General features: G+C 33.1%; 1 protein-coding gene across 1 annotated transcript; it reads right to left on the reverse strand.

The window, feature by feature from the left end:
* Window positions 1-1,481: 1,481 nt before the first annotated feature.
* Window positions 1,482-23,151, reverse strand: LOC127718700 (uncharacterized). Its single transcript, XM_052224754.1, has 5 exons — window positions 23,006-23,151; window positions 14,668-14,767; window positions 6,596-7,019; window positions 4,159-5,117; window positions 1,482-1,614 (listed from the first exon to the last, which is right to left on the reverse strand). Exons 2-5 carry the CDS (start codon window positions 14,754-14,756, stop codon window positions 1,482-1,484), a joined length of 1,605 nt encoding a protein of 534 aa, XP_052080714.1. The 5' UTR covers window positions 14,757-14,767; window positions 23,006-23,151.
* Between the last annotated feature and the right edge of the window lie 2,005 nt (window positions 23,152-25,156).

Genomic DNA, 25,156 nt, shown 5'->3' on the forward strand with positions numbered 1-25,156 from the left:
GAATACCTTGTTGAAAAAAATAGTGTTTCAAATAAACATCTTGTTGAAGAAATAGTGTTTCAAATGAATACCTTGTTGAAAAAAATAGTGTTTCAAATGAACACCTTGTAGAAAGAATAGTGTTTCAAATGAACACCTTGTTGAAGAAATAGTGTTTCAAATAAATACCCTGTTGACGAAATAGTATTTCAAATGAATACCTTGTTGAAGGAATAGTGTTTCAAATGAACACCTTGTTGAAGAAATAGTGTTTCAAATAAATACCCTGTTGACGAAATAGTATTTCAAATGAATACCTTGTTGAAGAAATAGTGTTTCAAATAAATACCCTGTTGACGAAATAGTATTTCAAATGAATACCTTGTAGAAGAAATAGTGTTTCAAATGAATACCTTGTTGAAAAAATAGTGTTTCAAATGAACATCTTGTTGAAGAAATAGTGTTTCAAATGATTACCTTGTTGAAGAAAAAGTGTTTCAAATGAATACCTTGTTGAAGAAATAGTGTTTAAAATGAACACCATGTTGAGGAAATAGTGTTTCAAATGAATACCTTGTTAACGAAATAGTGTTTTAAATGAATACCGTGTTAAAGAAATAGTGTTTCAAATGAACATCTTGTTGAAGAAATAGTGTTTCAAATGATTACCTTATTGAAGAAATTGTGTTTCAAATGGATACCTTGTTTACGAAATAGTGTTTTAAATAAATACCTTATTGAAGAAATAGTGTTTCCAATGAATACATTATTGAAGAAATAGTGTTTCAAATGAATACCTTGTTGAAGAAACAGTGTTTCAAATGAACACCTTGTTGAAGAAATAGTTCTCCATATGTGAATACCTTGTTTACGAAATAGTGTTCCAAAAAGTTTAATTCTTGGAAATTATTGTCAGTAACAGCGAGTACTCTCCGATCTGTACATGAACTTTAGTGTCTTTTGGGTTTTGGGATGTATAAGCACCCGTATACGTCCACTCTGTGTTTTTCTATTTGTATCCATCTGACAAGTCTTTTTCAACTAATTTATATAGTTTGTTTTTAAATTGTATGTTACATCACTGTCCCAAGTTAGGGGTAGTGTCGGGCGCCCACAAACATGTTTAACCCCGCAACATTCGTTATGTGATTGTCCCAAGTCAGGAGCCTGTAGTTCAGTCGTTGGTTCATGTTTGTCATATATATTTTTTTTCGTTAACTGTTTTGTTAAAAATTAGGTCGTTAGCATTCTCAATTGAATATAGTTTCATATTTTTCATGTCGGGGCCTTTTATAGCGGACAATATTGTATTGGGTTTTCTCATTGTTGAAGGCCCTAAGGTTGCTTATAATTGCTAACATCCACTTAATTTAAACTTTGGTGGATAGTTGTCTCATTGGCAATCATACCACATCTCCTTATTTTTATATATTGTTAAGAAAACAGTCTTCCAAATGAATACCATGTTAAGGAAAATGTGTTCCAAATGAACGCTGTCCTTTCTAATGAAATTTATTAGTGTTCAAAATGGATACCTTAGATAAGACAAAACTGTATTCTTTGTCATTTCTCCTCCGATTCAGTAACAGCGACAGGTCAATAAATAGTGCGCAATAGAAATTAGATACAAACATCCTGTAAGAACAGAAGACAAAAATAATGCAATCATTTTGATAACACAACGCTTTGATAACAATAATAACTCATAAACACTTATACTGATTTTTGAGCTATAATGAAATATTGGGATACGTAACAACTCGTACATCATTGCTACAAACCATTTTTACAACTTGACTTCAAAATTAATCAATGCAATGCTAGATTCAATTAAGACTTTAAAATTGAATGTTTCCAACTTATTTATACTTGATCATAACAGTATTTTCTTTCGTAAGGGTGTTGTACATCTGTTTTATAATTAAAAAAAAAACCATAAAAAAAACCCCAAAAAAACAAGGGTACACATGAAATGTCTCGCTTTTTTACTAACAATTGATGTTATGTTGATAGACCTAACTATAAAGCTTTACTACAACTATACATAAACTTAACATGATCCAAGAAAATGATGTCAAGGTTATATAAACCGAAGGAGAAATACATGTACACCTTACAATCATTCAATACACTAAATATAGTTGACCTATTGCTGATAGTTTCTATGAAACAGACTTAACCAAAAAAAACAAAAAAAAAAAACTGAAAATGAGGTCAAGGTCAGATGAAACCTGCCAGTTGTACACCTTACCATCATTCCATACACCAAATATAGAAGACCTATTGCATACAGTATAAGAAAATCAGATCAAAACACAAAAACTTTACTATAACCACTGAACCGTGAAAATGAGGTCAAGGTCAGATGACACCTGCCAGTTGTACATGTACACCTTACAATCCTACCATACACCAAATATACTAGACCTATTGCTTATAGTATCTGAGATATGGACTTGACCACACCAAAACTTAACCTTGTTCACTGATCCATGAAATGAGGTCGTGGTCAAATGAAAACTATCTGACAGGCATAGGGACCTTGCAAGGTACGCACATACCAAATATAGCTATCCTATTACTCATCATGCTCATAATGAGAGAGAAATTAACATTACAAAAAACTCTTAATTTTTTTTTCAAGTAGTCACTGAACCATGCAAATGAGGTCAAGGACAATGGTCATGTGACAGGCGGATATTTTGTTACATAAGGCATCTATATACAAAGTATGAAGCATCCAGGTATTCCACCTTCTAAAATATAAAGCTTTAAAGAAGTTAGTTAACGCCGACGCCGCCGCCGGATCACTATCCCTATGTCGAGCTTTCTGCAACTAAAGTCGCAGGCTCGACAAAAAACCAGTACCTTTCAAAAATTCTCCGTTAATAAAGTTAGAAGTTGATCGTAGAGGAAGATGGCTATGTTTAAGGTCCCTTTTAGTTATACAGTTTAATATGGCAAGCCGTTTTACTATTTATTCTAACTTCAAGATATCTCAATAACTTTATAAGATATCTTAAATAGTTAATAAGATATCTTATATAGTTTATGATATATCTTATACATTTTATGAGATATCTTATATACTTTATGCGATATCTTATATAGTTTATGAGATATCTTATAAACTATATAAGATATCTTATAAACTATATGAGATATCTTATAAAGTATATAAGCTATCTTGTATAAAAATATTTATAAGATATCTTATAAACTTTAGGAGATATCTTATACAGTATATAAGATATCTTATATAGTTTATAAGATATCTCATATATTATATAAGATATCTCATATATTATATGAGATATCTTATAAAAAAAGATTATATAAGATATCTTATATATTATATAAAACATCTTATATAGTTTATAAGATATCTCATATAATTTATAAGATATCTTATATAATTTTATTTATAAGATACCTCATAAGTTATATGAGATATCTTATAAACTCTTTAAGATATCTTATAAACTATATAAGACCTATAAACTATATAAGATATCTTATAAAGTATATAAGATATCTTATATAAAATATATCTTTAAGATATCTCATATGATATCTCATATACTTTATAAGATATCTCATCAGCTTTAGAAGATATCTTATAAAGTACATAGGATATTATATAAAGTATATAAAATATTTTATAAACTATATGAGATATCTTGTATAATAAATAAGGTATCTCATATAATATATAAGATATCTCATATAATATATAAGATATCTCATAAAAATTAAATTGTATAAGATATCTTATATATAATATTAGATATCTTATATATTATATAAGATATCTTATATATTATATGAGATATCTTGAAATTCGAATAAATAGCAAAACGGCTTGCCATAGTTTAAATTCTCATACATATGTACACCCTTGTCTTTCAAATTTATGAGTTTAAGCTATCGTTGTGAATTAAATAAAAAAAAAAGCATACCTGACAATCCAAATTCATTTAGTTTTATTTCTAGTTATAGAATAGCCTCTACCCCTCAATGCAAAGGGTGATTGTGAAAGCTGTCCTATCGATTAAACTATCCAATCACACATTGCTTCAACTTATAATCATAAAAATAAAACACTAAAATCAAATGGTACCAACATGAGTTTTGAACTATATGCGCATGTCACAAATTTTAAAACCAAGAAATATTTACCTTGCTGTTTCGCCATGTTTGTAACCGTTGACTTTCCATATATGTCTGGTAATCAAAAGTATGGAGATAATAAGTACAAAGAATGCAACAAATAATTCAGTGCAGTTTCCAACCAGCTGATCAAGCCCACGTATACACCAGGTAGAAAATAGTAAATCGCAGGAACTAAACTTCAAAATGTCAGGTTGGTGCATCATGCTAACTAATGTTAATGTCGTAGCTATAGGTACTATAGTTAACGGAATACTAAAGCCAACCCGCTGACAATTGATTACGCATACAGTTTTTGATGCTTTGTAACAAAGATATTCACAACATATGCTTATAACAGCTACTATGAATGGAGCACGATTCCTGCAGATTGGATTGTTTCCAAATGTGTGATCTCCAAATGCAGTAGTCAATGATGAAATCCCAGAGTTGAAAAGCGACCTCAGAGCCGATGTAGAGTCATTACCTTGGGTCGAAAATATAACCATTACTACAATGAAAGTGACGATTATTTTCCAAAAGCTGACCAGACACGCTACTTTAGTTCTCCCTTTATGCAGTTCCCATTTCATCTTCCGAAGGAACATTGAGCTGTCTCCACCAATAGCAACGAAGTTCTCCCAATACTTAATGGACGTAAAAATGGCCGACATGAAGAACATACCCATCAACCAACCGATTTTTATGTAACGAGCTATTAGAACTATTCCTACGATTTGAAATAGAAATCCAAAAATCGGAAAAGAAAATGAAAGCATCGAAGTCTCCCTGCGTGGAGGAATTTTTGTTTTTTTCTCAGTGCCGTCTTCTTTACTTTCATTTATGGTTTTATCCATTATATCTATCATAGGTGGTATTACTGCAACAGCCAAATAAACAACGGAAGCGGAAGCTGGATCAAATGCAGGCAGTACTAGAAATGCGATTATGGATACTCCAATGGAATGAATCGTTTCTATCAAAAGTACCTAAAATGAGACGAATTAAGACATTACATGACTATACAAAAAATTGAATTGACCGTTCAATCCATCCATAACCTGAAATAGGTAAACTCTGTTCCACGTGAAAACCTCGGCCGATTGAGTATACCTTTAAATGCAGCTGATTTATCTGAGGTGTCGAGGTGTGTCAACTTAAGCACTGCAACGTATGAATGTTGAACAAGGGCGTGTATTTAATGGTCTCTTTTGATTATTTGATATAATATTTTATATATGAGGAGATGTTGTATAATTGCCGATCGATTAGACAACTATCCACCACGGACTAAAGGACAAGAATGTGAACAAATATAGGTCCTCATATGGAAACATTCCAATAAAAAAATCTTCTACCTGTGCAATAACTATTTATTCAAAGCATCACCAAAATTAATATATACAATGTAAGTACGAACTACACTCTTTGAACGTTGACATTAATGCATACATGTAACACAAATTTCTCCTGGACACTGTTTTCAATTGTAATTTCAGTTTTATATATGAAAGTTTGTAGAAAATTCACAAAGAATTACAAATTTCATTCGAAATCACTAATAATCGAGTCATTCGGAAAGAGTTTAACTTATCAGATCGGTATAAGCACAAACACAACAATCGAATAGACAAAAGAGACAAATTACCGACAAATTCCGATCACCTATCACATTTATTGGCACTGTTGATATTTTGAACCGATATACATGTAATAACCGAGTAAGTCAATGCTATAAGTATAATTTATTTTTTTTCACACAATAACGCTGAACACTTTTAGCATACTAGTTAGTTTTCTTTTTTTAATTTTCACATTTTGTCAGACCGGGGACTTATATATCTTACTATACGGGTTTGCTCATTGTTGAAGGCTGTACTGTGACCTATAGTTGTTTACTTCCTCGTCCTTTGACCTCTGTCGTGGATATTTACCTCCTTGAAAATCATACCACACCTCATAATTTTTGTATTATCAAAGTATCGTGAGTGACACGTACTTGCTCACCATCCATACGGTTCAGCTTGTTTTATAATATTCACAAATAAAAAAAGGAGAAGACATCAAAAGGAAAAAAAAAAACAAAACAAAAAACCAAACAAAAAAACTTTCAACTCTTTGACACAAAAAAAATAATAATCCAAATACGAAGAAAGCAAACGTTATATATATATATATAACGATATGTTCCACCATAATACGACACAAACGTACATGTACATGTACCAAGATCTTAAATAATTTTATCAAATAACTTTCCAGTTTTTATTTCTACAGCTATAGAAAAAGATTAAGTTATCTTCAATATCTTTGTTGGAATGGTGTTTCACTGTTTGCCAATATCAGTATTTGGTTTTTTTCCGGTCCAAATAAATGCAAAATTGTAAATTTTTAATGTAACCTTTTTTTTATTTTTTCAAATACGGTTTTCAATAAATATTTTATTATGTACATTGTTTATACTTACCGCTAAAAGAACTCCACAGTTCAACGGTGCATTCGATTTGAAGCATAATCTAAACAATGTTGAGAAAAATGTCAGGAGATACGGTGAAATAATAACGAGAAATAGAGCCCAAATCCAAGTCTTGTCAACTGCTGTAGAATGAGGCGAGCACGTGGTCGTATTACTGGTACTGGTATCGCAGATGGAACAGTTAGAGACCAGGAGACCTCCAAGAGTATTTATCACAGAATCTGATGTTTCTATCGGTGGAGTGATATGCCAAATCAAAATATGCAAAGTGATCCTTGCAATGAAGCAACTTCCAAACACAATGATTAACAGAAAGGTGGCGAAGATAATTTTCAAAATCTTTTCATCCAGTGGATAAGCAGATGACTTAAGTTTAATTTTGAATTTTGGCTTATCGCCCCCATCTTCATCATTTCTGAAACAAAACGAGAAATTATTTAAAACCATTACTAACAGATCATGTAAAATCGTACCTTCAAATGTATTGTTTATATTACTATTACAAGTGTAATATATTTACAAAGTTAACATGAAATTATACTATCTACTTTGGCGGCAGCATGTTTGATCTATAACAGATCATGCAAAATGACATGTAAATGACTTACAAAATACAAAATCTTCCGTTGCCGCCTTCTTTCTTTACTACATGTATGTGTGGCTGTTTTCGAAATTCAACTCTGACATTTAAAACAAGCATCTAAGTCCCGGTAAGGCATGCTTATAATACATAGGCCCGCGGGAAAGGAGATTACTAATATATAGATGATATAGTGCATAAAAAGATAAACTATACTTTTGTACTTCTATAAAGAGTTCATAGACTGAATGAGTAGATGGGTAACAAATGCCGTAAGGAGCAACAAGTAAAGATTTTTTTAACAGAATAAAAATGCACAAAAATGCAGTTTTGTGCGAATGTATAAAAAACAACCTTATGCCATTCATTTTTTTCCCTTACGATCGAATCTATATGTCTATATAAGGCCCCTTTTCTGCTTATCGGTCCTAACGTGTTTTCGTATCTATCCTGCAACCAGCCAAATACTGTACAAATAACAGGTACACAAATAACATTTTGATTTATTTGGATTGGTACAAATAAAGTATCCTATGACTCCTCCTCCATATTGAGAAAACGGTAATGTGAATATTTCTTTTTGTGTGACAGTTCATTTTTGGGTCCTTTTCACGGTCCGTGTTTATACTATGTCGATTTCTTTGAATACTAGTAATCAGAGACAACTATTTTGGATTTAAAAAACGAAGCCTCAAATGACGGGTGTAAATTGCAGGATAAAAACAACTAATGTTCATTGTCAGAAATATAAAATTCATTTATGCTTGCTACGATACAGAAGAAAAGCCCGGCGAGCCTCGTTTATTCGTCATTTGTCTGAAGCTCGTGTTTTCCGACATTGTACATATATTATTAGTTACATGGTGTGTTAGTGACCTAATACGATATATATGTGGTCAGTAAATTCCATATGAGGTGAAAGCGAAGCTCGAATCCCCATATGGAATTTACTGACCCCATATGCATCGTATTAGATCACTAGCACACCGTGTAACGAACTTATCTTACCGACTATCTTCACATGTGGTATTTTGACTAGCGGCCTATCAAAGTGATCAAGTATTCAATACTTAGTATTAAGGTCCTACTTCCATTCATTACATGTATTATAATTACTTCGTCTGTTGAATCCTTTCAGATTTCTTTTTTGTTTTGAAAGGGAAGTAACCCCATTATGCCAACAATAACAACTTGTTAGCTTGACTTATGTTTTATGAACTTATTTCAACGTTTCATCATCAATTTCTTCGTCCATGTCGTCTGTTGAATCCTCTAAGATTTTTCCTCAACACCTTGTTGTTTTTATGAAGGGTTGTGGCATCATTTTTGTTTTGAAAGGGAAGTAACTCCTTACTAACCCTATATGGTAATTAACCATGTATGGTTGCTAACCCTATATTTTTTTTTAGGACACCCTATATCAAATATACATAGTCACCACGTGTAGTCCTTTAACCAATCATATCTCTATAAATCTATAGGAGGTAAGATAACGTATATTATACATCCCTGGAAGTGACAAAGGCCAATAGATATAACTAGTGTCAAGCTATCCATCAATTCTATTCCTGCAATTCTCTTGCGATAAAGCTACCCTGTAATTCGTCATCCTGCAATTGCGTTCGAAAAACAACTTGAGTCACAATTTTATTTTTTTCAAAATCATGGTTTTTGACTGTTTTGTTTGAAAAAAAAAGATAAATATAAAGTTTTTTATATCCCATTCACAAATTTCTAGCTTTAGTTTACAAATTTCTAACTCATCTTTACGGTCTATAACAAGAATTTACAATTAGAAAAATAATGACGATTCACAAAGAGATATATATCTGTGAAGTCCCGGATATGATTTCGTTTTTATGCATGTTTAAGAATTTCTTGTTTAAGCTTTCTTAAAGGCCCATACTTTCGTTCGAAACACGGAAATAAAGCCAAATTCTAAAAAATACTCATTGGGTTTCCCACTTTCCGACCCATTATTTCGGTAGTTCTTTATGGCTAAGGATTATAGACTCTGCTTCAAAGAACAGCTATAATATAGAACTACTACGGGAAGGTAAAGAATTTCTGGGGTAAGCATTCTTAAAGGCCAAAAATTTCGTCCGAAATAAGGAAATAAAGCCAAATTCGATAAAATACGCATTTGAGTACCCACTTTCCGACCCATTGTTTTGGTAGTTCTTCACGGTAAGGGATTTAAAACTCTGCTCTAATAAATAGCTATTGGATATAACTACAACGGGAGGGTAAATATTTGCTATGGTAATTATTCTTAAAGGCCGAAATATCGTCCGAAACATGGAAATCAAGCCAAATTCGATAAAATACGTTCTAGGGTCACCCACTTTCCAACCAATTATCTGGGTAGTTCGTAATTGCTAGGGATTATAGACTCTGCTTCAATGAACAGCTATTGGATAGTACTACAACGGGAAGGTAAAGAATTTCTGGGGTAAGCTTTCTTAAAGGCTTAAAATTTCGTTCGAAACACGGAAATAAAGCCAAATTCGATAAAATACGCTATAGGGTCACCCACTTTCCTACCAATTGTCTGGTTAGTTCTAAATGGATAGGGATTAGAGACTCTGCTTCAATGAATAGCTATTATATAGATCTACATTTGGATAGTAGAGAATTTCTGGGGTAAGCATTTTTAAAGGCCGAAAAATTCGTCCGAAACATGGAAATAATGCAAAAATCGATAAAATACGCTCTAGGATCACCCACTTTCCAACCAATCATATGGGTAGTTCTGAATGGCTAGAGATTATAGACTCTGCTTCAATGAATAGCTAGTATATGGTACTGCATTGGGATAGTAGAGAATTTCTGGGGAAAGTATTCTTAAAGGCCGAAAATTTCGTTCGAAACACGGAAAAAGCCAAATTCGATGAAATACGCATTGGGGTACCCACTTTCCGACCCATTATTTGGTAGTTCTTTATGGCTAAGGATTATAGACTCTGTTCTAATAAATAGCTATTGGATAGTACTACAACGGGAGGGTAAAGAATTTCTGGAGTACGCTTTCTTAAAAGCCTAACATTTCGTTCGTAACACGGAAATAAAGCCAAATTCGATAAAAAACGCTCTAGGGTCACCCACTTTCCAACCAATTGTCTGGGTAGTTCCTTATGGCTAGGGATTAAAGACTCTGCTTCAATGAACATCTATAATATAGTAATACAACGGGAAGGTAACGAATTTTTGAGGTAAGCTTTTTTAAAGGCCGAAAATTTCGTCCGAAATATGCAAATAAAGCCAAATTCGACATAATACGCAGTTCGGTACCTACTTTCCGACCCATTGTTTTTATAGTTTTTTATGGCTAGGGATTATAGACTCTGCTCTAATGAATAGCTATTGAATATAACTACAACGGGAGGGTGAAGAATTTCTGGGGTTAGCATTTTTAAAGGCCGAAAATGTCGTCCGAAACATTGGAAATAAGAAAAATTCGATAAAATACGCTCTAGGGTCACCCACTTTCCAACCGATTATCTGGGTAGTTCTTAATGGCTAGGGATTACAGATTCTGCTTCAATAGATAGCTATTATATAGTTCTACATTGGGATAGTAGAGAATTTCTGGGGTAAACATTCTTAAAGGCGTAAAATTTCGTTCCAAACACGGAAAAAAGCCAAATTCGATAAAATACGCTCTAGGGTCACCCACTTTCCAACCAAATATCTTGGTAGTTCTTAATGACTAGGCATTATAGCCTCTGCTTCAATAAATAGCTATTTAATGGTACTACAACGGGAGGGTAAAGAATTTCTGGGATAAACTTTATTAAAGGGCCAAAATATCGTCCGAAACATGGAAATAATGCCAAATTCGATAAAATACGCTCTAGGGTCACCCACTTTCCCACCAATCATCTTGGTAGTTCTTAATGGCTTGGGATTATAGACTCTGCTTCAATGAATAGCTATTATATAGTACTACATTGGGATAGTAAATTTCTGGGGAAAGTATTTTTAAAGGCCGAAAATTTCGTTTGAAACACGGAAAAAAGACAAATTCGATGAAATACGCATTGGGGTACCCACTTTCCGACCCTTTAAATTGGTAGTTCTTAATGACTAGGGATTATAGACTCTGCTCTAATGAATAGCTATTGATTAGTTCTACAACGGGAAGGTAAAGAATTTCTGGGGTACGCTTTATTAAAGGGCCAAAATATCGTCCGAAACATGGAAATAATGCCAAATTCGATAAAATACGCTCTAGGGTCACCCACTTTTCAACCAATTGTCTGGGTAGTTCATTATGGCTAGGAATTAAAGACTCTGCTTCAATGAACAGCTATTATACAGTTCTACATTGAGATAGTAGAGAATTTTTGGGGTAAGCATTCTTAAAGGCCCAAAATTTCATTCGAAACACGGAAATAAAGCCAAATTCGATATAAGACGCATTTCGGTACCCACTTTCCTACCCATTGTTTTGGTATTTTTGTATGGCTAGGGATTATAGACTTTGCTCTAATGAATAGCTATTGGATATGACTACAATGGGATGGTAAAGAATTTCTGGGGTTAGCATTCTTAAAGGCCGAAAATGTCGTCCGAAACATGGAAATAAGCAAAATTCGATAAAATACGCTCTAGGGTCACCCACTTTCCAACCGATTATCTGGGTAGTTCTTAATGGCTAGGGATTATAGACTCTGCTTCAATTGATAGCTATTATATAGTACTACATTGGGATAGTAAAGAATTTCTAGGGTAAGCATTCTTAAAGGCCCAAATTTCGTTCGAAACACGGAAAAAGCTAAATTCGATAAAATACGCTCTAGGGTCACCCACTTTCCAACCAATTATCTGGGTAGTTGTTTATGACTAGGGATTATAAACTCTGCTTCAATGAATAGATATAGAATAGTACTACAACGGTAAGGTAAAGAATTTCTATGGTAAGCTTTATTAAAGGGCCAAAATATCATTCGAAACACGGAAATAAAGCCAAATTCGATAAAATACGCTCAATGGTCACCCACTTTCCAACAAATTGTCTGGGTAGTTCTTTATGGCTAGGGACTAGAGACTCTGCTTCAATGAATAGCTATTTTATAGTACTACATTAGGATAGTACAGAATTTCTAGGGTAAGCTATTTTAAAGGCCGAAAATTTCGTCCAAAATATGGAAAAAAGCCAAATTTTATAAAATTCGCATTGGGGTACCCACTTTCCGACCTATTGTTTTGGTAGTTCTTTATGACTAGGGATTATAAACTCTGCTCTAATGATCAGCTATTGGATATTACTACAACGGGAGGGTAAAGAATTTCTGGGGTAAGCATTCTTAAAGGACGAAAATGTCGTCCGAAACATGGAAATAATCCAAATTCGATAAAATACGCTCTAGGGTCACCCACTTTCCAACCAATTATCTGGGTAGTTCTTAATGGCTAGGGATTATAAACTTCGCTTCAATGCATAGCTATTATATAGTACTACATTGGGATAGTAGAGAATTACTGGGGTAAGCATTCTTAAAGGCCCAAAATTTCGTTCGAAACACGGAAATAAAGCCAAATTCGATAAAATACGCTCTAGGATCACCCACTTTCCTACCAAATGTCTGGTTAGTTCTTAATGAATAGGGATTATAGACTCTGCTTCAGTGGATAGTTATCATATAGTACTACATTGGGAGGGTTAAGAATTTCTGGGGTAAACATTCTTAAAGGCTCAAAATTTTTTTCGAAACACGGAAAAAAGCCAAATTCTATAAAATACGCTCTAGGGTCATCCACTTTCCAACCAATTATCTGGGTAGTTCCTAGTGACTAGGGATTATAGACTCTGCTTCAGTGAATAGCTATTGAATAGTACTACAACGGGAAGGTAAAGAATTTCTGGGGTAAGCTTTTTTAAAGGGCCAAAATATCGTTCGAAACACGGAAATAAAGCCAAATTCGATAAAATACGCTCTAGGGTCACCCACTTTCCAACCAACTATCTGGGTAGTTCTTAATGGCTAGGGATTATAGACTCTACTTCAATGGATAGCAATTATATAGTACTACATTGGAATAGTACAGAATTTCTGGGGTAAACATTTTTAAAGGCCGAAAATTTCGTCCAAAATATGGAAAAAAGCCAAATTTTATAAAATTCGCATTGGGGTACCCACTTTCCGACCCATTGTTTTGGTAGTTCTTTATGGCTAGGGATTATGCAAACTAAATTTAGAATTTTGTTAATGGGATATAAAAGTCTTTGATTTTCTATATAAATCTTGTTTTCGAACAAAAAAGTCAAAAACTATGATTTTAAAGAAAAAGAAAATTGTCGCTCAAGTAGTTTTCCAAACGCAATTGCAGGATGACGAATTGCAGGATAGATTTTTATAAAGAGAATTGCAGGATGATAATTGCTGGATAGCTTGACACTAGTATAGATATAATCATGATATCAAGTTGCCAAGAAATTAAATATATAAAGCTGGTTAAAGGTATCTTAAAAGAATGTTTACTATAATGGCCTAACCTTATACATATAAAAGATTTTTTACGTTGACCCAGATCACGACACAGATTATAATATGCTTTGTTATATACGTGCATTAATTATAGTCCTTATTTAATGCATTCATTGTTAAAACTAGTTATACATGTAGTTTAGATCTAGATGACAGTTTGTGGTTAAAGTATCACTAAATACAGTAACCAAATACAAAATTTAACAGAACGGTCTATCGAAACCTTGATAAAATAATAGTAAAAGAGAGTCAGAAAATACCAAGAGAGTTTTTCAAACTCATAAGTCAAAGGCCTACTAACAACGGCATAGCAGGTGTGGGACAGTAACCCAAAGACACAAAAAAAAAAACCAAAAGACATCTAGTCAGAGATCAACATACCTTAAAATTACTAAAAATCACCAATTATAAGCAATCAAATAATCAATCATAAAAAGAAATTGAGAAGAATTATGAGATAACCCACATCAATGAAACAGTACTATTGGCTGTTCTCTATCTCAACATTTGAAACCGCCTTGGTGGTATTGGAGTAGCGTGATTGCCATTGGAACTGAAGGCCGTGGATTCGATCCATGGCTGGAGCATTACAAAATAAGACTTATAAATTTGTATAAGATCTGATTTTCTGGTATTTTTAATTATTGAAGAGATATTTTACAAGTGATGAGTAGAACACTTGAATGAGTTTAAGTACACTAAAGTCAAGACACCTTTCTTGTGCCGACTTGTAGGTACTATTCAAAGTTCATCAGTTATAATTTCATATTTATATGGCAAAATGCAGTTATCAATTGACTATATGAAACAACTGTCATAGTATTTTGTAGATCTTGTCATAAGTTGCACGTCAAAATTGATGGTTGTGCGATCACAGAAAAGGCTAATAAAAAAAATGTTTAAATGTTTTATAGCTAACAACTCTAACTAACTTTCAGCTATCTTAATCTATACTAATTTGATTTATCACACCAAGGATACTTAAAGTTTACCCTTTTGAGTCTGCTTTCAGTGTTTTCTCCAAGACATCTACATTAAAAATTCTACTCGTCTGTGTTTTAATTTCAGATTTATCTGCCATATCACACGAAACTATAAAGGAAAACATTATATATAGATAAACAAATTTAAACATACTACAACATGTCAGAAGTACTCAAAGAAAAACCCACTTATATAACAGTCATTTGCTGTCTTGTTTATTTAATTCAAATAATATTCCTTTATGAAGAATTTGTTGAAGATTGTATGCTGACCTTTTAATTATTGTACATATTGTTTTTATCTTTGGTTTGCTGTCTCACTGACGTATAACCTGCATCTTCTTTTTTCATAGCGCTAAATGTATTTTGACGGTAACAACACTTTTTCACCTTAAATACACCACATAAGGAGATGTGGTCTGATTGCTAATTAAACAAGTGAACTATCCACAAGTTGCAAATCATTTTACATGTATAGAATAAACTTGTTCAATCCCACCACTTCTTGTGCCTTTAGTCAGGCTGAGTATCTTGACCTTGTGTTGAAGACGCATTGGAGACCTTGGGCTGTTTTCTGCTCTTTGGTCAGGATGTTGTCTCTTTGACACATTCCCCATTTCCATTCTCAATTTTATCTTGTTTTGATCGTTGTTGTTTGTCTTTGTGTTAAGGTCTATTTTGTCGGAGGAGTCGGTATTGGTGGTTGATGTGCCCTGTTTGATTGTTTTATATATTTTTTGTAACTCATGTTATCCTTATCAAATATAAAAGACATATGATTTTATTACCCTACTGATCATGTAAATTAAAAACGAATCACAGTCTATAAATATATGATATTGAGATGTTGTCAGTGTGTAGGTTCAGAACAAAACAATCATATATACATACAGGCGCGTAGCCAAGTATTTTTAAGGAGAGAGATGGAAAGGGGGGAGGAGGAGGAGGGGGGGGGGGGGGGGGGGGGGGGGGGTTCATCGACTCGCGATAACCAAAATCTCAACTTTAATAGTCACAATTCAAACAGAACGTTAACTTTAATAGTGCTTATTTGTTTTCAAAGGGGGGTTCGTACGAATTTCTCGAACCACATGGCTACGGGCCTGATATATGACATTAAAATATAAATAAAAGGGGATGAGGGATATACGTCGATGATACAGGAGCCCAGTACACAAATAACCTTAAGACCTTTAGAGGTCAATATATAGTCTTCAACAATAGACTGATGTATATGAGACAATATCTGAAAAAGTCTAATTTCCATGTTCCAACTTTCACCAGCAATTATATTTTTATTCAGGCATCTTTTTGGAAAATTTTAAGTTTCAGTATTAACTAAAGTATATTATGCACCAACTATTACCAATTAAACACTCTTTCTTATATTTCTTCTAATAAAATATTATAATTTAAATGTTCAACTCCCCAAAAAATCATGTTGTCCGGGGTTGTTTTCTGACAACAAAATCATTCAAAGAATATCTAAATTAAGTAAACAGGCTTCCGATTTTCACAAATATGATAGATTATATAGAAAACTTGTCCCTTAATGGTCTGATTTTGTTATAGCTAAAGCATGTGATAAAATCTTACATTTTTAAGGGTCTTTTAAATTTTGTCCCAAGGGGTAATTTCCCTCCTGTTACCACTGGGTTTTTTCATCTGTGGAAACGTTTGAAAGACCAAGATTTTATTTCTTGTAATGCAATGAGAAGAGCATCATTTCCTGAACGTATGACTCCATATGTATAGGCAAATAGCAGCCAGTTTGAAAAATCCGAACACACCAAAAATCAGAATTTAGAGAAAAATAATTGTGTTGTTCTCTCCTGTTACAGCCTTTTTGTGTACCTTCTGAGAATATTTCATTGTCAGCACTATAACAGTAAATGTGTTTTTATAGTATCTTATTAAATTGATATGTAGATGGAAGTAAACATCTACACAATTCGAATAAAAGGACAAAAATTACTGTGTAATTCCTTTCTGTTATATTCTGTCATGTTACCTGATAAAAAGTAACAGCATAACCATAATAAGTAACAGGAAAGATGTTAAAGACAATTTCACTGATGAATCACAAAGTTAATCTACTATATGTCAAACATTTCATTTAATATAAGTTATGATCATCATATTAAATAAATCTCAACATAGTATACAGTATATTGAATGAAAAGACAGGTTTTTTACTTTTGATAACAGCAGAAAACATTGTGCAATTCTAGTATAGTAGATGGTAACAGAAAGGAATTTATTTTAGAATTTTTCATTACCTAGGCACATTTTTCATCTTGCAAATACAGTTTCAAAAGATAAATTATATTGTTTGCTGTTATCTTCCAATTGTGACCAATCTGAAATGATGTATTTTTCTTAAACTATGAAATAAAGCAATTGTTTTGGAAAAAAAATCCTTCCTGTTACCAACTCTGTCCTGTTACTTGTCCTGTTACTCAAGATTCTTTCATGTTACCGACATATCGGACTATATTTTAGTATATTTCTTAACCTTTTGTATTGCAAATGCTAATTTAAAAATAAATAATTGGCATTTGATAAACTATTGCAGGTTATACTAGTAAACCACAAATAGTATCTTAAACTTATTCCTTATTCCCATTAGAAACTTTTTAAAATCAATTCACTTTGGTACATGTAACAGGAAAGAACCGGAATTTTTTGTACCATTTTTAAAATTGCCATTGTTACCACATTTAACAAATGTTTGAATTACAGACAACAGTTCCTAGATGTGTGTTCTTCGATTTCTGCTATTTAAATACCCGTTCTAAAGACATTTTTTTTTGGTTTTCCTATTGCCAAAAAAAATAGACTTTTTCAGATACTGAGACTATCAAAGACCTGTCTTCCATACTCGTCCCTCCAAAAGAAACAACAACAATTGTTTTCAGATGGTAGATCACTGTTGTTGTGTGATGGTTTAGGTGGTCGGTCACTGTTGTTGTGTGGTGGTTTAAATGGTCGGTCACTGTTGTTATGTGGGGGTTTAGATGGTCGGTCACTGTTGTTGTGTGGTGGTTTAGAACTTATATTAAGTAATTTAAGACTCTGTTGATCGTCGTTGAAATATTTCTCGTATTTTGTTTTTTATATTATTCATAACTTAAATTTAGGACTGTAAAATCATAATTAGAATATAGTATCAAGAGATGGAAGAGGTTGACCGGTTCATGCTTTATGTTTGAGATACGATTTTAAAAGTCATATTTTATTTCTAATATCAATTTCAGTTACTTCTCTATGTAAATTGAAAAGCCTTAAGGATGTATACTAGTCAACAAAAGAAACGATACAACACTTTAAACAAAAACAATATTTTACTGTTTAGTAGAAAACAATAACAAATAGATAAAATATGTTATTTTAAGGTTCTACGTGACACAGTAACAAAAAACAAAACCGTCCCAGACAGTTCCTGGACCGAATACGGACGGATCAAAGTTATTATCCGGAATTTCAGTTTGCGGAATTTGATAGCGAGTATGAACGCCACCCGCAGCTACATGTACCACAGCTTCACACCTACGACGCATATATCCAATCAAAGTCATAATGTTGGCTTGTTGGATATTGTTCCACTCCTGTAGGAGAGAAAAACGAAAACCTTGTAGCGTTTCCGGTGGACTTTGCCTTTCTCGAACACGTCTGCCAAGTCGATCCCATAAATGTTCTATAGGAGAAAGATCCGGTGATAATGCTGGCCACGGGAGAACGCGAATATGGTTTTGTTCAAGATAATCCAAAAAAATCCTTGCCACGTGACATCTAGCGTTATCCTGTTGGAAAACATGGTTGAAACGGCGTTGTCGAATAAAAGGCAGAACAATAGGGCCAAGAATTTCATCCCTATATCTCAAAGCGTTCAAGTTACCATCAACGATTTTTAACTGTGTGCGTCCGTTGTAACATATTCCACCCCATTCCATCACACTTCCGCCTCCGAAACGATCCGTTTTAATAATACAAGGGTCTGAAAAACGTTCACTTTGCCTACGGTATACTCTCATGCGTCCATCACTAAACACGGAGAGCAAACCGGAACTCAGCTGTAAACAGGATATGCTGCCAGGTGTGTAACCTCCAACGTCGTCTTGCACGAACCCATTCAAGTCCTGCAGCCCCTATGGCGCTGTTTAAAGAGCGGCCCTTTCGGGATACGTCTTGGACGCAGTCCATGCGCTCTGAGTCTTCGACGAACTGTCTGACCCGAAATTCTGTTGTTGTGACGACCAGGTATTCCTCGGGCCGTATTTCCGCATTTAATGTACAGTAGCGCAAGTGTAAAAGACGTATCGCGCAGTGTTGACGTTGTGACGTCTCATTGGGTCTGCCGCTACGTGGTCTATCATTTGTTGAGCTAGTTTGCCTTAGACGAATCGTCAGTCTAGATATTTTATTCTTGCTACATGAAAATGATTTGCGACGTCAGCGTGCGTCATCCCAGCTCTGACCATGCCAATAGCTTGTTCACGGTCATTTTTGAAAAAAAGAATAAACAGATGCTTTTTGGCGTTGAATACAGAAATAAACTTATACAGAAACTTTAAATTGAAAAATATAAAAATATTGACAACATTAACTTTGTATCGTTTCTTTTGTTGACTATTATAAAATTAAAATATCAAAATTGCACTTTATTTTTTAAAACTTTTACTAACACAATTAAAAAAATATTTGTAGAATGTCCAAATGAAATTTGCTATGGATAAACAAAGAAGTTAAAAACTTGTCTTTTTCATGATTTTGTTGTGTAATTATAAAGTAGAATGACTTCCTTTAAAGTGCCATCAGAGATTTGCTTATTTTTGTATTTACATTAGCAAGAATCAGGGTCTCAACTTTATGTCGTTAAATTTATCACATGATCAAAGGCAAAAATGAAAAAAATATTGTAAATTGTGAATTTCTTCTAATTTTGTATTTATCTGAAGAATTAGCAGTGATTTTTTTTTCGCTTACACCTTAACTCGATATAAAAACAGTGAAAAGTCACTGTATTGTCATGAGTAAAACATTAGCGGGACCTGTATGTATTGAAAACAAATTCAAGTTCCCTTTTTGTGAAGCTACTTGTAATACTTGTGACGAAACATAGCAGAAGACGCCGACCCTGTCGACACATGCCGGTTTTTCTCCGTTTGGTGTTCACGCGATCTTCTTGCTTAGCGTTTTCAAAATAAACTTTTCATAGATACCAGGATTAAAATTGTGTACGCCAGACGAGCGTTTCGTCTACAAAAGACTCATCAGTAACGCTCTAATAAAAAAAGGCCAAAGAAAGTACGAAGTTGAAGAGCATTGAGGACACAACATTCCGAAAGGTTTTGCCAAATACATGTACAGCTAAGGAGATCCATTCCTGGGGTAGAAAATTCTTAGTATTTCAAAAATTCAAAGTTTTGTAAACGGCTAATTTATAATTTTGACTGTATCGATGATAATGCATGTCAACACAGAAGTGCTGACTACTGGGCTGGAATGACTTTTGTTGATCGATATATTACCTTTGTTTCTTATTTAAAGTGCAGTCAGCAAACACACATACTGTTTTCAATGTTTGTTGTAAATTTTATTTGATCTATCATTTAATATTTTCAATATGAATTGTGTAATGTTATATTATATACATATAATACAGGGAGATGTGTAGGTATATAACAGTTGATTTAAAGATCCGAAAACAAATATATGACACTGCATTACTAAGTTACATGCACATATATTATCTTCAATGATCCATTTAAAAGCATAAAGACATGATTTTGTATATAATCATACATTCAATCGGTTGTTTTATGTAACCGAATATGTTCGTATCTGTAGATAATTTATATGGATGAGGTTGAATATTAACTATTGTAAATAAAGGCAACAGTAGTATACCGCTGTTCGAAATTCATAAATCGATTGAGAAAAAAAACAACTCCGGGTTACAAACTAAAACTGAGGGAAACACATCAAATATAAGAGGAGAACTACGACACAACAGAAAGACAACATTAAAATGTAACACACACAGAAACGAACTATAATATAACAATGGCCATTTTCCTGATTTGGTACAGGACATTTTAAGAAAAAAATGGTGGATTGAACCTGGTTTTGTGGCTAGCCAAACCTCCCGCTTTTATGGCAATGTTAAATATAACAAGTAAATAACGTTGAAAGTATACCAGTTATATGTCATAGCTTCCTTTGAATATATTCTGACTTTTTGAAAACTGTGAAGATATCTACATTATTTTAATATCTATATATTAACCATGTCACTGCTATATTGATTATTCTTTCTTTTGTTACTTACAATATACGTTCTAAGTAGGGAACATGATACGTGGAAAACAAAATAATTACTACAAGATCATTGGTTATATTATTTTCCGTAGCTCCAAGGAAGTATATAGTTTGTTTTGAAACCAGAAACCAGTAGATTAATTATCTTTCAGTACTATGTACTTGTACTTGTACACGTATTAAGATATTTGTATAGGACACCACGCAAACACAAAAAAAAAAGGCATGGACAATTATCAAGGAACGACCATTTGATTTTCGGGGTGGGGGTGATTTTGAAAATGAATATCCTGGCCTGGTAACCTTGCAGAACACAGGATGAAATTGGTTCTGCAACACCAAATACAGGGAAAAAATGTGTACAAAAGGGAAAGTAGATTTTCGTGCTGCCGTAAAAAATAAGCATGCGTAGCAACCCCCCTTTTAATAGTACTCTTTACTTGCAGTTGTCGTCACCTAATAGTACTCTTATACTAGTACATATAAGATCATTTCGTGATATTAAATTTAAAAATTTGATACTTTGAAGATCACTCCGTTTTTGCTTTCTTTTTCTTTTTAAGTTTAACCATCTTGACTAAACTCTTTTTCTTTCTTTTATTTATAGCACCTTTGATATCTTCCGTAATGTAATGGTACCTTTGTATAGATTAGTTATGTTCTATTTACAACGGTAAAAATGGCCAATTTGATAATTTTTGTGGATTTCTCGTCAGTTTATTTATACATCAGGTTAGGGTGAAGGTTGGCGCCTGTTAAAACGTTTAAACTCGCTGCATTTTTGTGCACCTGTCCTAAGTCAGGAACCTGTTTCAGTAGAGTTGTCGTTTGTTGATGATGTTCTTAAGTGTTTCTCGTTTCTCGTTTTTTACATAGATTAAACTGTTGTTTTTTCCAGTTTGAATTGATTTACATTTGGGGGCCTTTATAGCTTGCTGTTCGTTGGGAGCCAAAGCTCCGTGTTGAAGGCCGTACTTTGACCTATAATTGTTAACTTTTTACACATTGTGACTTGGATGGATAGTTGTCTCATTGGTACTCATACCACATCTTCTTATATCTATATACATGTAAGTTTATACCATGATAACACTTATTCCTTAGTTATGATAACGTTATCAAATCTAGTTTATATAAATAGATAACGAGACAACAGTAGTTTATTATTGCTCTAAAATCAAAACAAAATAACAAATAAATGGAGACTGCAAATGATGCCCCCGCATGCATATAACGTTATAAAGGGTATAACTCTTATAACTTTTATAACGGTAAAAGTGACGCTGCAGCCAAATTCGAAATTGGTCTGTATTTTGTAGTAATCAGCATTGTGTATAAGTTTCATAACATTTGTTTGAGGCAAACTACATTTACAGAACGGAAACCAATGTTGGGACGGCCGTACGAGCGGACAAGGGTAACACTTAATGCCCCCTTCGGCGACGGCGGGACACAAAAAAACATGACAAAACAAGACGGAACACGTACGAGAATTGTGTAAAAGAAAATGTAGCTTCTATTTGATGAAAGGGACTGAGACTCGAAAGGGAAATAAAGTCTGTTGTAATGTACCAGTAGAATTATAAACTATATAAAAACAAGATGATGTGGTATAATTGCCATTGAAACCACTCTCTGCCAGTTTAACTAGTCCAAATACACAACAAAACAAATAATCTCTATTAGTTACATTGAATTTAGTACTATCTACTTGTGTATGTCTCCTAATTTATTTTGAATTTCGAAAACATAATAAAATGGCTTTGTATTATTTTATCATTTGTAAAGATTTTGGTTTCGTTTGGCTTTCTTATACGACAATTATCAAAGAAAATGTATATACAAATCATATATTTCAATGGCCATTTAAAAAACAAATTCAACTAAAAATCATTCTTAAATCTGATAACAAAGAAACTAATAATTCAATAAATGTATATCAAATTAACTTTCATTTCTGAACCAAATCAATAAACAAGTAAAGTTTTCTACACAAGTTCAAGTACTGGATGTTTCGAATACTTACATTACGAACAAATATTCCAAAATTATTAGGCTATTCCGTTTTACACGAAGTAGAATGCATATATTTACATGTTAGCAGCGATATACATTGCGGGTAGTTTTAAATATACCTTGCTATCTGATATCTGATTTGCATTGAAATGTCTTTACTCGACCAATTGATTGATTTTTAAATACTTTTTGAAACAGTTCTTTCCTTAGATTTTATTGTTTTACGGAAGGAGTGCATACTACTGCAACATAACAATGAAATGTAGTTTTTCGTTCATTATTTTGTACATAAATCAGGCCTTTAGTTTTCTCGTTTGAATTTTTTTACATTTGTCATTTCGGGGCCTATTATAGCTTACTATGCGGTATGGGTTTTACTCATTGTTGAAGGCCGTACGGTGACCTATGGTTGTTAATTTCTGTGTCATTTGGTCACTTGTGGAGAGTTGTCTCATTTGCAATCATACCACATCATTCTTCTTATTTATATATATATATATATACGTGTGTCTTTTTATGTTGTAATGTTACACTACTGTCTCAAGTTAGGGTGAAGGTTGACGCATGTTAAAACGTTTAAACCCGCTGCATTTTTATGCACCTATCCTAAGTCAGGAGCCTGTTGTTCAGTGGTTGTCGTTTGTTGGTATGGATCATATGTGTTTCTCGTTTCTCGTTTTTGTCGAGCCTTCGACTTTTGTCGTAAAAGCGAGACATAGCGATCCTACATTCCGTCGGCGTCGTCGGCGTCGTCGTCGTCGTCGTCGTCGGCGGCGGCGGCGTCCACAAATATTCACTCTGTGGTTAAAGTTTTTCAAATTTTAATAACTTTCTTAAACTATCATGGATTTCTACCAAACTTGGACAGAAGCTTGCTTATGATCTTAAGATAATATTCAAAAGTAAATTTTGTAAAAAAAAAATCCATTTTTTCCGTATTTTACTTATAAATGGATTTAGTTTTTCTGCCAGGAAACATTACATTCACTCTGTGGTAAAAGTTTTTCAAATTTTATTATTTTTCTTAAACTATCCTGGATTTGTACCAAACTTGGAAAGAAGCTTGTTTATGATCATAAGATAATTTTCAAAAGTAAATTTTGTAAAAAAAAAAAAATCCATTTTTTCCGTATTTTACTTATAAATGGACTTAGTTTTTCTGCCAGGAAACATTACATTCACTCTGTGGTTAAAGTTTTTGAAATTTTAATAACTTTCTTAAACTATCCAGGATTTCTACCTAACTTGGACAGATGCTTGTTTATGATCATAAGATAGTATCCAGAAGTAAATTTTGTAAAAAAAAAAAATCCATTTTTTCTGTATTTTACTTTTAAATTTACTTAGTTTTTCTGTCAGTTAACATTACATTCACTCTGTGGTTAAAGTTTTTAAAATTTTAACAACTTTCTTAAACTATCCTGGATTTGTACCAAACTTGGACAGAAGCTTGTTTATGATTAAAAGCTAGTATCTAGAAAGATATTTTGTTAAAATTTTGTTCCATTTTTTCCGTATTTTACTTATAAATGGACTTAGTTTTTCTTCCAGTTAACATTACATACAGTCTGCAGTTTAAGTTTTTAAAACATTTATTAGATTCATAAACTATCCTGGATTTTTACCAAACTTGGACAGAAGCTACTTACAATCAAAAGATAGTATAGAGAGGAATATTTTTATTAATTTTTTCCTCATTTTTGTTGAGCCTGCGATTAACAGCAAAAGTAGGCGAGACACTGGGTTCCGCGGAACCCTTACAAATTTTATTTATATAGATTACACCGTTGGTTTTCCTGTTTGAATTGTTTTACACAATAGTCATTTTGGGGACCTTTATAGCTTGCTGTTTGGTGTGAGCCAAGGCTCTGTGTTGAAGGCCGTACTTTGACATATAATTGTTAACTTTTTATACATTGTGACTTGGATGGAGAGTTGTCGCATTGGCACTCATACCACATCTTCTTATTTATATTGTATGTAATGTCAATCCAATTGATTGATTGATTAGTTGATTGATTGATTGATTGGTTGATTGATTGATTGATTGATAGTGGGCAATAGATGTTGCAGAAATATCAAGTTTTGACAAAAATGGCATCATCACAATTCAAACAAACTTTTATAACCGACTATACGGTATGGGTTTTTCTCAATGTTG

This window comes from Mytilus californianus, unplaced genomic scaffold (assembly GCF_021869535.1).
Source record: "Mytilus californianus isolate M0D057914Y unplaced genomic scaffold, xbMytCali1.0.p SCAF_10, whole genome shotgun sequence".
NCBI lineage: Eukaryota > Metazoa > Mollusca > Bivalvia > Mytilida > Mytilidae > Mytilus > Mytilus californianus.

What these genes read in the sequence shown, in the direction of transcription:
- LOC127718700 (XM_052224754.1), bottom strand. Translation starts at nt 14,756, where the DNA reads ATGGCAGATAAATCTGAAATTAAAACACAGACGAGTAGAATTTTTAAT. An exon ending in CTGAAAGCAGACTCAAAAGG is followed by an intron (nt 7,020 to 14,667) that starts GTAAACTTTAAG and finishes GTTTTGTTTCAG; the next exon opens with AAATGATGAAGATGGGGGCG. An exon ending in AAACATGGCGAAACAGCAAG is followed by an intron (nt 1,615 to 4,158) that starts GTAAATATTTCT and finishes CTGTTCTTACAG; the next exon opens with GATGTTTGTATCTAATTTCT.